This window comes from Nannobrachium achirus (assembly GCF_963921795.1).
Source record: "Nannobrachium achirus genome assembly, chromosome: 9".
Classification (NCBI taxonomy): domain Eukaryota; kingdom Metazoa; phylum Chordata; class Actinopteri; order Myctophiformes; family Myctophidae; genus Nannobrachium; species Nannobrachium achirus.
Genome location: NC_137818.1, coordinates 9,573,878 through 9,587,265, shown reverse-complemented (window position 1 = coordinate 9,587,265; position 13,388 = coordinate 9,573,878). Strand labels below are relative to the sequence as shown.

The 13,388-nt window shown below is 41.8% G+C and overlaps 1 protein-coding gene across 1 annotated transcript in view; it reads right to left on the bottom strand.

Moving 5' to 3' along the window:
* Positions 1-244: 244 nt before the first annotated feature.
* The window catches only part of dcaf1 (ddb1 and cul4 associated factor 1), a 44,022-nt gene continuing 30,878 nt past the window's right edge, over positions 245-13,388 (bottom strand). Inside the window, exons 19-27 of the mRNA XM_080732504.1 lie at positions 12,999-13,081; positions 11,282-11,366; positions 10,122-10,355; positions 9,224-9,317; positions 5,686-5,790; positions 4,923-4,996; positions 4,234-4,329; positions 3,423-3,693; positions 245-2,773 (exon numbers count right to left, since the gene is read on the bottom strand). Of these exons, the coding sequence (XP_080588630.1) occupies positions 2,718-2,773; positions 3,423-3,693; positions 4,234-4,329; positions 4,923-4,996; positions 5,686-5,790; positions 9,224-9,317; positions 10,122-10,355; positions 11,282-11,366; positions 12,999-13,081 (1,098 nt within the window). The 3' untranslated portion in view covers positions 245-2,717. The remainder of the gene's footprint in view (positions 2,774-3,422; positions 3,694-4,233; positions 4,330-4,922; positions 4,997-5,685; positions 5,791-9,223; positions 9,318-10,121; positions 10,356-11,281; positions 11,367-12,998; positions 13,082-13,388) is intronic.

Genomic DNA, 13,388 nt, shown 5'->3' with positions numbered 1-13,388 from the left:
CTATAGATCTGTAAAGGGTCCAATTGGAACCCCCTCAAAAATAAATACATAACTAATAATAGGCTATTAGTGGTATAGGGCATAATTGAGCTTAGCCTACGTAATAGAGATTATTTTTGGGAAAAAAATATATATGCCGGGTAGAGTTCCTCTTTCTCTCTCTCATTAATAATTTTACAAATCAGTAATTTTGACGTTTTATTTATAGCAAAAATACTTTAGATACATACAAGCTGTACAGAAATGGTTCCAAGAGGTTCAACCATAAAAGCTTCCTTAAGTAACAAAACTGAGTCAGAAAGGAAGGAACAAGTTCAAACCAGACAAAAGACATGAGAAAACGTGATAAATGTTGACACTGCTTGCATGAAGTGTGAATGACTTTAAGTATTTGTTTTCATATGGTTAGTGAACACTCTTCACAGAATGATTCAGAAGCCACCAATTCAGTCTAAGAACAAATATCTTGGAAAGAAAATGAATCCATCGAAGTCGAGTGCGGGGTGTTCATCCACCTCGACAGATTTCCTGCAAAACAGTTTCTATCTTTCTCTAGTAGTAGTGAGACCAATCACATCTGGAATCTATAGTTCAGGGTAAAGGTGTAAACGACTGTACAGTAGAATACCATAATCACTCATGATGAACCCCTAAGGCATTAAAACAGGTAGGCTACTGAAACAAAATACATTTTGGACTGCCCAAAAAGATTTTCGCTATTTGCAGCAATTTTTGTACTTTTTAAGTGGTTGTGTGTGCTCGGCCACGATCCGCGTTCACGCCTTGGTTTGTTTGCAATTACACAAGACCCCATGTCAATCCATGCTAGAATGGATTGTTTTTAATCAAATCTAACTGATTAATAGCTCGGGAAACTCGGACCTGGCACGCAAAGACATGGGGAATAACTCCGGGAAACTCGGGCTTGGGCAGTAAATGAGTAAACGGCACAAATCCCTGAGGATTCGGTCAGTTTAAACCAAACAGATGCAGTAATCACATAAACCCTAGTGTCCAAATTCTGGGCATGTTATTATTGTGTAAAAAAAAAGAAAAGGCAAACATTTGACGGAAATAGCCGATCTACAAGCTCACGGCACCTCACATTTTGAGCTTGAAGATTGCCTATTTTCGGCGAGGAGTTTTGTTGAAGAGGGGGAATAGACCCCCGGGGGACCCCCGGTCAACAAAGTACAGTATATAGGGTTTAAGTGGCTAATAGGCTCTATGCTCAGCCTTATTGGAAATACATTGAGCCTTTTCCTTACTTCCTGTGTAGGAAGCCAATGAAGGCTCTGTTCCATTTAGTGTGGCACAGTGGTTCTCCGACATTGTAATACAGAGTACAAATGGAACCAAATGGACCCTTACGACTTCCACAGGCCTGCAATGGGTCATTTTGGAAACCCCTCAAGGAAGCATGAGGGTCCCTGGACTACAATATGAGATCCACTTGGTGTAGCAGAGTGTTTCCGATGAGCCAACATGCACAATAACGGCACCCTGACTCTGTTCGAGCAGAATGGAACAGAGCCATAATTAGTATTGGTAACATCTGTGACAGAAGAAAAGAAGAGGCCCAATTTACTTCTAACATGGCTGCTGTGTATTGGGTGGCGAGACGATGAAATGGAAGGCAACAGTGAAGGCCTCATCACCCCTCTATGCACACGATATGCGTTGTCGAGTCTTTGTGACGTCCGAACAAATGTAATATTTCAGGTTAGCCTCTCAAGAGCACCATGGTTCATCTATCTATTTACACAGTGAATATCCAGAGGCAATGATCTTTTCATGGCACCGCCACGGCGTGGGCCTTTTGGTCATCGGTTCTATGGGGGGCGTGCGTGGTGACAGCGGGTCGGACATGGTTTGGTCTCCGGGTGAAATGTCGGCAAACGTGCGTTAGTGCGCAACGGTAGCTGCCTGTCGCAACACCTTCAACGCACAGCCAGTTTTGACAAGTGTTGGCCGACGAAAGTGACGTCTTTTATACTGAAATGTGGCTTGGCCAAAAATAATGTATGTTCATGTGAAAAATTGTCAACACAATTTTTTTCCCCCAGCTAAAAGTGTGAGATCTTTGTCAAGTGACAGATTGTAAAAAGGGCAATACAACAAGGTATAATTTGCCTTTAGTCCCTTATGTCAGGTGGGTCAAAGCTTTTAAAAAAAGCATTGATCAACCTTGCCACACAATCCAGAAGAGAAACTCATGCATTCATGTTTTTCTTCCCCAAGAAGAGAATTTTGAATCTTATATAAACTGGATTGGGAATCCATAACGAATGGTATTGATGATGTGTTCATGTGACAAAATATAAAAAACTTTTTTCCCACTGGTATCGGCAACGTGATTTCAGTCATCAAATGGGACAATTTGTTTTCTTTTATCTTTTCTTTTTCTTCTTTTTATTTATTTATTTAATAAAACTATATAATATACAATCTTTTTTTTAACCCATTACAAAGTCAGTTTGTGTTCCCTGGTTCTTTGACTCGGCCTTCCAGGGTGCTTTGCTTGCGGAAGCGCGCAACATCTTCCGGCAGTTTTTCTTTTTTTCTTCCCTGGCAGTGCTGGAAAAAGTCTGCTCCCAACTTCTGTTCCGTGTGTCCTCACCTCTTCTCTGCTGTCCACATAACTCACATATGTATGAGTGGCTGCCCCTGCTGACGAGTTTTTTAAAGTTCTTCTCCTGGGTCCCCAGACGCACCACTCACTCGTTGAGGGATAAGATGATGTCGTCCTCCAGGTCAGAGTTGTCGGAGCTGTCTGTTGGGTTGATATACCAAAAAAAACAAACAAGAATAAGTGAGGAGGAAGGATAAAAAAGCTGTCACGAGCACACTGAGGAAGCCATCACCAAAGCCACCCAGTCTCTTCCCCTTTTTCTACATCAAAGTACACCTCTACTGTGCTTTAATGTACTGCCCGTCTCTCCTTGCCCTCACTATGAAACTAAGTGAGGAGGAAGGATAAAAAAGCTGTCACAAGCACACTGAGGAAGCTATCACCACAGCCACACTGTCTCTTCCCCTTTTTCTACATCAAAGTACACCTCTACTGTGCTTTAATGTACTGCCCGTCTCTCCTTGCCCGCACTATGAAAACTAGGAAAATGTATTTTATTACCAAATCTGTGTATACACGATTCTAACTCAGTTATACGCAGACTGCATTGGTACCAAACACATTTTTGCAGAGTGCTATACTACACTTGGGTCAATCGGTATAAATCTATACTCTCAGTATTGAGCAAGATATTAACATTAATTCCCTGATATGATCATAGAAAGAAATTACAGATAAGGTAAGATGTCCCCAGACATCTTACCTGGTTACCATGGGGCATGCGGGGCATGACATATGGTATTTTAAGTAAAACATTTGAGTACTTTTTCCACCCCTGGAGTTTACGCACCGTTGTCTCCACCCAGATCCACGTCCTCGTTGTCGGAGTCATCATCATCATCATCGTTGTCATCGTCGTCTTCGTCCCCCTCTCCGTCCTCCTCCAGGAGACGCGCCACCTCCTCGTCATCCGAGGGGGTGAAGTCATCGTTCCCGTCCTCCTCGTTGTCCTCCTCCTCCTCTCCAGCGTTGTCCTCCATCTCAGCGATCAGGGGGTCCGTGTCCACGTCCTCCTCCTCGGAGTCCTCTTCCTCGTCGTCGTCCTGGTCGTCGTCTTCCTCCTAGCGGGAAGCGAGGGGGGCAGAAAAAAGACTAAACAAGACCGATCATTGAAACTGCTAAATCGAGTGGTTCCCAAACTTTTCAGGTCGAGACCTGAGACAGTCATGCCTATGTCAGACATTTTCCCGGGACCCAAACTAGTGAAAATAGCAGATCTACAAGCGCACAACGTGCTACTTCCTCACTGCTGCCCATTCCCCTCACAAAGCTGTGTGTGTAAGTTAGTAAGCCTATTCCCTTCACAAGGCTGTGGTGTAGGCTAGTAAGTCCATGTGTGTCTTTGTCAGCAGGGTCTCTGTCTGTCTGTCTGAAACTCTACTACGGGCGAGTGTGTGCATGAGACCTGCACGTTCGATATACCGGTATATGAAGTAAATTTATGTTGTAAATAAATACATAATTTTATATACTTTTAAACTTCTTCCTGCTTTTTGTTATGGCCTACGAGCCAGGTCGTGACGTAGATTTTTAAAATACTTTATTTCTTTTAATATAATATTAATAATGGATATAGTTTCAGTCCTGGTCAGAAAACTCACCTGGTCCTCCTCATCCTCCTCTTCCTCCTCGGCCAGTCTCTGGCGTCCCACCTCGTACAGCCTGCACACCGTGTCAGTGTTCACCGAGTCCTGGTTCTGTGGGAGGATAACAACACAGCGCATGGATTCAAGCACAGTACAATCTCACCACTGAAGAAGAGCCCCCACACACAGGCGCTGTATTCCATAAACAATCAGGACAATATGTAAAAGTATTACGTTTTGGTAGCCATACCAAAGAAATGGTAAATTGAGGCTTTAGCCTTTGCCAGTATGAAATACCCGAGACCAGGTTTTGTGTAAGATTGAACATGTATTCTACTGCTAGTTTGATCACTTCAAATCCTCTTTCATCTTAAACTAACTAATAACTAGAACATAGGCGATCTACAAGACACTAAGCTGTTTTGGGTGCTTGACATGCTTCCATAGAAGACACTGCTCCAAATGACTTGAGATCAGTCGTGGCAACTAAGAACTTTCAGCAGATCAACAAAGCACACAACACGCCGCGATACGATGCGTTACGAGGTTGTATTTCTGAAATTTTAGATTAGCTTAAGTATAACATTGGGTGAAAGTGGTTACCAGTTTAGTGATTTCGCAGGTGCCCAGACCCCACTTTGAGAACCAGAGCTATAACAGACAGGTAGGTGAATGTGACAGAGGCTCCAGTCAGCCAGTCTTACCTCTATGACAGCCAGGTAGCAGTCCTTTGTGTCTGTGCACAGGTCAAATATGTTCCTCTTCACGTCGATTGTAGCTGTCAGGGTGTTGACAAAGTGTGAATAGTAATAAATAGATAGCATTGACCTAATAGTACTTATTTCTAAAACGTACTAAAACAAACAGCATATTGCTCATATTTTTCAAGAATTTGTCAGAGACCTTTATTAATTCTTGTATTGCAATGTTTATAGTACACACGAGACACTAAAGAGCACTTCATCCATTTTCAACCTTATCTTCATATAATTGGTCCTCACTAATAATGTCCATTATAATAAGGCTGTGGAATATATCGAAAAATGTATCGATATCGAGATATCAAAATGAGAGGTATACATATCGACGAAGGCGGCTTGAAATGAGGTATTGGTGTATGTGCCAAATTAATTAACAGACACACTATGCATGCACGTAGCACATGCAAAAAAGCAGTCCATCATTATTCTGTGGGTACTGTGCAGTGTGCATGCATGGATATGCAATTCATCATCTTGGTTAGGCAGGCAGTGGACCTACAGAAGAAAAACACTAAAAACTACTGTATATAAAATGCAATTGTTTTTAACAATACAAATATTATGAGTAATATCGATATTGAGGTATTCAACAATGTTATCGAATATCAAAGGTTTTCCTAATATCGCCCATCTTACATTATAAGCTAAGCTGTCTACTCACTCTGTGTCTCATTGGTGGGATGTGGACAGTGTGGAAGTATCTTACCTATAGGCTTATAGTCGGTGGCGTTGAACGTGCGGAAGGAGGAGCCGAACGGAGACTTCATCTGCATGTCCATCATGTCATCCTCTTCGTCAGCCTGGAGCATGGCTGCAAGCACAAGCACACCACAACATCCAAGATTATTCAAAACTTTTACAAAAAGAAAAATAAGCGTTTGGAAAAATTCCATGAGCTTATTTTTAACATCAAACATATAATGTTCCGAATGTCTGTCTGAGTGAGTGAGTGTCTGTCACAGCGTTTCTCCTCAGTGGCTGGAGCAATTGATCTGAAATCGCATCACCATTAGCATATGAACACACCTGACATAACTGTGAAGCCAGTTTGTCACTTTCACAAATCATATGCTGTATATTAGCATTTTTATGGTGTATCTATATCTATTCTGCATCTAGCATGAGGCATATCTATTCTGCATCTAGCATGAGGCAACATGTTTAACCAGGTGTGTGTGTGTGTGTGTGTGTGTGTGTGTGTGTGTGTGTGTGTGTGTGTGTGTGTGTGTGTGTGTGTGTGTGTGTGTGTGTGTGTGTGTCCGCGAGGAGAGTCCGCGAGGAGAGTCCTGCTTAATGAAAGGCAGGCTGAGGTCAGGCAGCACTGGTGTGGACTGAGAATGCAGGGAAAACTGGCATGTCTAGGATTTGCTGACCACTCAGTCTCACATTCAGTTTATAAGAACACTGCTGTTGGTGAGGATATTGTTAAATTTACCATCAAAGCGAGACTGCAAGCACTACCCACTAAATACAATCTGTCTACCTGGTACCCTCAAACTCACAATCCATTTTGTTTGAACCATCTAGATTCACAGCACCATCTAGAATCCATAGCACACATAATAAATGGATGTCATGCATACAAACACCTGTACATAGCTCGCCACGACCGCATCGTAGACATTGTGTCTGATGCAGTCCATAACATCATGCCTGCTAGTTCAGTACTGTATAAGCATAGAAGAGTGTTACCGGAGTGGTTTGGGTCTGCCTGTGATGTCTTTGCTCTTATCCCTAATACACCTGATGTTGTCTTTGTTGACACCAGCCACAAGGAGGTGCTAATGCTAGAGGTAGGCTGTGTCTTTGACCTTTACATGGACCAAGCATTCCAAGATAAGTATGTGAAATACCAACCACTACTTGAGACCATCACCAGTCTAGGATACACTTGCAGATATAGTGTACTGATATTTGGAAGTCTTGGACATGTACATAAATGCACCACGAGAGGACTGCAGATTGCTGGCTTGGCGAAGACAAGAGCAAAACAAGTAGCAAAGTATTGCTCTGTCTCAGCTATTATTGGCAGCTTAGCAGTGTGGAGAAGGAGGTGCTATGTGTACCCATAAGTGCTCAGTAATTGATTAACCCTAATATATTTGTTTCCCTGTTTATGAAATGTAATTTGTGGAACCAAATAAAGTATTTAAAATGTGTGCGTGTGTGTGTGTGTGTGTGTGTGTGTGTGTGTGGGGGGGGGGGGGGGGGGGGGGGGGTGTCTGGCCCTGTTACAGATGTTGTCCAAAAATCATGCAGATCGGTACACAGTATCTCTATAGCCATTAAACGAAATGGGTATTTCTTACATTGATGCTCCTACATATTATCATGGAAGCACCAGTTAAAGTTACTTTCCATCCCTCATATACTGTGTGCACAGTGCACATCCCATAACCCACACACTGCACATCATTTCGGAGCTCATATCTTTGAACGGGTAAGGGCTAGTTTAAGTTAAACAAGAAAGCAGTTTGGTGACCTTGTGGAATCCACTGGGAACAATTTTTCTTTTTTTTTTCTAAAGCCCCATCTTATATTTGGCGCTCACGCTCAAATAGAAAAGGAATTGTTGATCTACAAGCTCACAACGCATTTCAAAATCTATTCAAATGGATTTAAAACAAATGTTAAATCGATTACAAAAAAGGTTAAGGCACTCTTTAGGGGACAGTTAAAAAGCCTTCTTCAGGGTGACTATTATTAGTCACCCTGAAGAAGGCATCGTGCCGCAACAGGCTTTTTAACTGTTCCCTCAAGAGTGCCTTGGTCTAACTTTTTTTGCATCAATTTTGTCACCTGTCTAAAGAGCACCTTGCGTGGGAGATTTTTACTCTACAGCCAAACAGATGCACTCCATACTCTCTGTTTTCTATGTTAAATCGATTAGTTTGATTTGACTGTTCCACCCTTATGCCTCAATTCACATATAAATTAGAAAAGCCAAACTAATGGTTGGCTTGGTAATTCAATGTAATCTCTATGCAAACCAACTTTTAAAATGTCCATGCACGAAAAAAAGCATGCAAATCTAGACCTCAATTTTGGAGCAGCAAAAATGCATTGAACAAATATAGTGTGCCAACTGTGTGTGGTTACTCACGAGGCAGCCATGTGAGAACATCCTGTTTCCCTGTGTGTGTGTGTGTGTGTGTGTGAGTGTGTGCACTGAGAGAGAGTGGGGCATGTTCTTTTTAGCCTGTTTTCTTTTTATAGCTTGCCTTTTTCTAGTGTGAACACACCATTAGAAAACCCTGACACCGACCCTTAAACCTACACTCTAGGGGCCCCTATTTTCACCAAGCTAAACCCTAAACCCTTCAAGTTCTTTGCCTTTTATTACTATTTAGAAAAACCTTTTAAAATACTTCCATCTACATCGACAAGTTATGAGCTTGAAGATCAGCTATTTGAATTATTTAAAAAAAAAATCAAAATGGTAAAAAAAGGCAAAGAAGATTAGAGGTTTAGCATGGATGAAAATAGGGCCCTAAATGTCGAATCCTTTTTTCTAATTGTGAACCTAAATAAAAATAAATTTAAGATCTTTTTCACCCGTTCCCAACTTGTGAGGATAGGTGGTCCTCACAAGTGCAGTAATATAAACCCACACACTCATAATCGCTTTGCTCGCCGCCATCAAGCGCTCCTTTCACACACTACACCCCTGCTGAGAGGTTTGCAGATGCAGACTTAATTTCCCACCATGCAACTGTGTCTAACTGTGCTGCATCTATCGATTATCTTAGCGATTATTGAATAATAAATGATTAATCAAACAATCAGATTGAATTAGTCTGATTAAGGATCAGATCGTACTGGATATTACTTGAGATGGATATGCTGTGACTATTTTTAAAAAGGTAAGAAAAACTAAGAATAGTCTTCCTTATATTCTGGCAGTAAATGTATTTTATAATTGGTTGAATTTAGTTGCATTAAATGGCATGACCACTTTGGTAGAGGTTTGGGTTGCCATGATGTAACTCAAAAGGTGACCAAGAAATCAAAAATAATTTCTGCACTGACTAGAAATTGATCATTTAAAATATGCTCCTCATTGACCTACATTGTAGCTCCAGGAGGCTTTGGAGGATATTTTAAATTATCAATTTCTAGTCAACGGAGAATTATTATTATTTTTGATTTCTTGGTCACCTTTGGTAGTTACCATGGCAAGGTAACTACACAACCCAAACCTCTACCAAAGGGGTCTTGCCCCAAGTGTTGCGAGGTGGCCTTACCTCCGTAGATGACGGTGCCGTTGTTGTTGAAGACGATCCTGCACTGGTCCAGGGCTGGCACCGTGTGCAGGAGATGGAAGGTCCTCAGGTCCCACTGAACAGCACCGTTAAGGACCCTGACCAGCCAACAGTGGTGCAAAGTACATTCACTTAAAGTGGGTGTGTCACCAAAAAACAAGGGAAATCTTTGGCAATTTTTGGCTAAAATTGTTGATGACGTCACGGCGCGCCTGTACTGTACCATAGAGTTATAATGTACTGTACCTACAATGTACATTCTCTTCCCATCGCCCGCAGGGTCGCACTCGCAGCCCACAGAAAGCTACTTCCTCTGCTCGCACAGGGCTACTGGGCTAGCACTAAAGCTAAAGACACGAAAATGTATATAAATCTGTGCATATAAAATTATATTTCGTCACAAATCTGGTTGTTACATTCCCATTATTCATGAGAATAAGTCTGTTTATGTTTATTTGTTGAAATGGCGGATTCGCTAAAATTCACGAGAGGGGACATTCCCTCTCGCCGGGCAGCGGGACTCTAAATGCGTACATACAGTAAGCACTTCAACCATATATACATTTCGACCATTTGAAAATAGCCGATCTACAAGCTCACAATGTGTTGCCATGATGGACATACTGTATGGATGGTATACGCCGCTCAAAAAATTGACCCACTGAGGGTTCCTCATATCTCTACTAACACACAGCCGTACTGATAGAAAATGCAATCTACCTCTGGGGAGGATACATGTGGACAGTGTACAACAACTTGCTTTATACATTAGACGTCGACACCCATAGATGGTTCAAAACCAAAGTCCCCAGTTAAAACATGATTATTTTGGGGGTCGCGGCCCGAAAACGTTTGAGAAGCACTGTCACTGAAAGGATACGATCTCCGTGTTGATGATGACCTCCAGGCTGTTGGGGTGGAAGACGCCGCTGATGTTCATGTTGAACTTGTCGAACTTGTGGATGGCCTGGGCGGAGCGCACGTCCCACAGCACGCCGTCGTTCAGCACCAGGTCGTCCGTGGGGTTGAAGGTGGCACAGTTCCTCTTGTAGTTGTTGGCCAGGTCCGGGTTGTTCAGGGTCAGCGTCTTCTTACCCGACTGGATGTCGTAGATCTGGTAGAAAAATATATATATATTCAGTTTCCTTCCTATTTTTGTACCCATTTTTCTCCCCGGTTTAGTGGTTATGCCAATTGATTCCTCCCCACGCACTGCCGTTGTATCCCACTGGCTCCTCTGCCAGTGAGGAGCTGCCAGTAGGAGTGCTTACAACGTAACACACATTGTAAGGCACTTCGGATAAAGACGCTATATAAATGCACAATTTAGCATTTACCTAAATGCAACAATCAATAGTGTTGCAAAACAATATTGTACTTGGCTTTTAGTGGGGTTTTTTTTTTGTTTTTTTAATGGTCAGATATTAGAGACAGAAATTGTGAAAATGGCAGATCTACATGCTCACAACACTTTGCGTTCAACACCTCTTGTGAGCATGTAGATCTGCTATTGTCACAATAGAACCGTGTTATTCAAAATGTAACTCTTAGTGCTCGTGGGGTGGTCCCCAGTTAAAAAGTAGGAGTGCTTACAATGTAACACACATTGTAAGGCACTTCAGTTAAAGGCGCTATATAAATGCACAATTTATCATTAACCTAAATGCGACATTATTTTTTAAAGAGGATTTACAATCTTATCTCCAGGCTATGGGATCTGGTGTAGTACAAAATGACGTGACATTCATTCACGGGCGTGCTAACCTTTCCAACATGGTAACACAAGAATCACCAATCAGAGATGTTGCGTTTACACTTTACGATTGTGGGAAGCAAATTTCTCCATGGTTGCATACAGACACGTGGCTTCTACTGGGGCATATAGCATCATTTTACAACCACATCCCACATAAAGTCTACCACAAATTATTACATGATTATAATTATTATAATATGCAAATGATAATGCTGTGCATTTGGGACGTTTACCATTTAGCATCTAGGCATAAAATGTCATGAGTTTCTGGGTTAGTGACTTACGTGCGCTATGTGTTCCTTCGTACCGATCACTCTGTCTTGAGACAGCTTACTGAATTCCACGTAGTGGTTGCCTAAAAAGGAATGTCTGGACAAAGAAATAAAAATACATTGAATACCCAAAACACAAATATAACCATTAGCTAGCCAAGGAAAATCTATCATATGCAGGAGTTTCAAACTCGCGGGAACAAACTACAAAGCACTCTCTCTAGGCCAATTACATTTATTTTTTATTATTTTCAAAAAACATTCTCTGGCCTAAAAAGATTCTTAATTTTCATCTCTCATTTGAATAAAAGAAAAATGCAATGACTTTTCTAAGTAATTTCATTAATAAATAAAATTAAAAGAATCGGATAAGTAGTGAAAATAGCCGATCTACAAGCTCACAACGTGCTAGTAGATCTGCTGTTTTCACTAGTATGGGTCCTGGGCAAACGTCTACTTTCTCTTGTGAGTCTCAACATGAAAGGTTTGGAAACCACTGTTGTACATACAGTAGCAAAAAGAACCTGTCATAAATGGGTCAAATAAAGATCATAATTGTATTGCTCTTGACTGGATCTAAACTGTGGGGAGTTTGAGGCCCACAGCTTATGGTGCATGTGCGTCCATCAAGTGAGGCTTCCAGCACTGAGGCACACTGTGTGAATGATTAAACACAGCATGACTCGACAGCGCCCTCTTCTGACTAGCCTGGATTTCGGCCCATAGGGAGTAGTATGAGAGATCAGAAAATGACCGGGCCAACTGCGTTACACTGTTTCACGAAACAAAGTTTACACAAGTTTACTTTACTACTCGCAGCACGCATCAGGTAGCGTGTACTGTGAACTCACGTTTCAAATCACATTGATTGATTGCTGGTACAGTACACAACATAAAACATTTATCGAACGGTAAAATTATGTAGTCGCACTACGTGTGCTCCAAATTGCATTTTACAACGTGTGCTCCAAATTGCAAAATGAATTGCAAGCACTCTATTTTTAGTAGCAAATGCGAGTACCTGCTCGCACTGTTGAGCCCTGAGTAAAACCCTGGACATGATGGTTCAAGATGTTAGTATGTCACTGTTACAGGGACCTAACCCTAACTAACCCCCAATCCAACCTTCAATCCAACCCTTTGATGCTGAGTGCCAAGCACTGGGTCTGTGGTATGACCCGGCTGGGGATCGAACCCCTGACCTCCCACTCTCAGGGCGGACACTCTAACCACAAGGCCACTGAGCTGGTATAAACCTGTCTGTGCCTGAAGTTGTATTTCTTCAATACAGTGATATTGTTCTTTGAACAGGGTAAGCACTAAAAACATTTTAATGTAAAAATGTACAGTGGTTGTCAAAGTGGGGTCCAGGGGCCCACAGGGTTCGCTGTGGGGGTTCCAAATGGACCATTTACAGGTCTGTAACCAACAGGTCCATTTGGTTCTATTTCTAACTCACAGAGTTACCATGAAAGTAAAAGTAAAATCTCGTCAGAATCGATAAATAAATAATCTCTGTCAGTACTTGTCCAAGGCTGCCAGAAGGGTAGACACCCTAATCAAATGATCTCTCTATGTTTAAACAGCCACCATATGCTAGGGCAGATTTACACACACTTTGGTTCCTACCAAGTAATACAGTAATTAGGGGTGTCGGTGCGGCGATGTCAACTCAGATGAGCAGCTAAACGGGTGAGAAGCGGGTGTGTTGTGGTGGTTCGTCACTTACTTCATGATAAAGACGGACTTCATGCCCCATAACGCAGACAGAGGATAGCTCCATGATGCTGAGGTCAAAAGCAGGGACCCGTCCTAAAGGAAAACAAGAAAAACTGAATTAAGTCAAATGCAATGCTGACGTTTAATTTATGAGCGGATTGGCCCAGGAAACACTTCACCATTCAAGTGCATTTCATTTCTACAACTCAAATATATTTTGAAAATCGACATAGAAAGTCCACGTCTTTAATATCAATTTGTCTTCATTTATCGTAATTATTTTATCCATGACAATATTCTATTGCCATTTTTTTTATTCTTATTCATCTTGGTTATTCACCTCAATTTCCCCTCCAGAGATCAATGAAGGTTTATCTGACCTCATATCATCGCTGTCGGG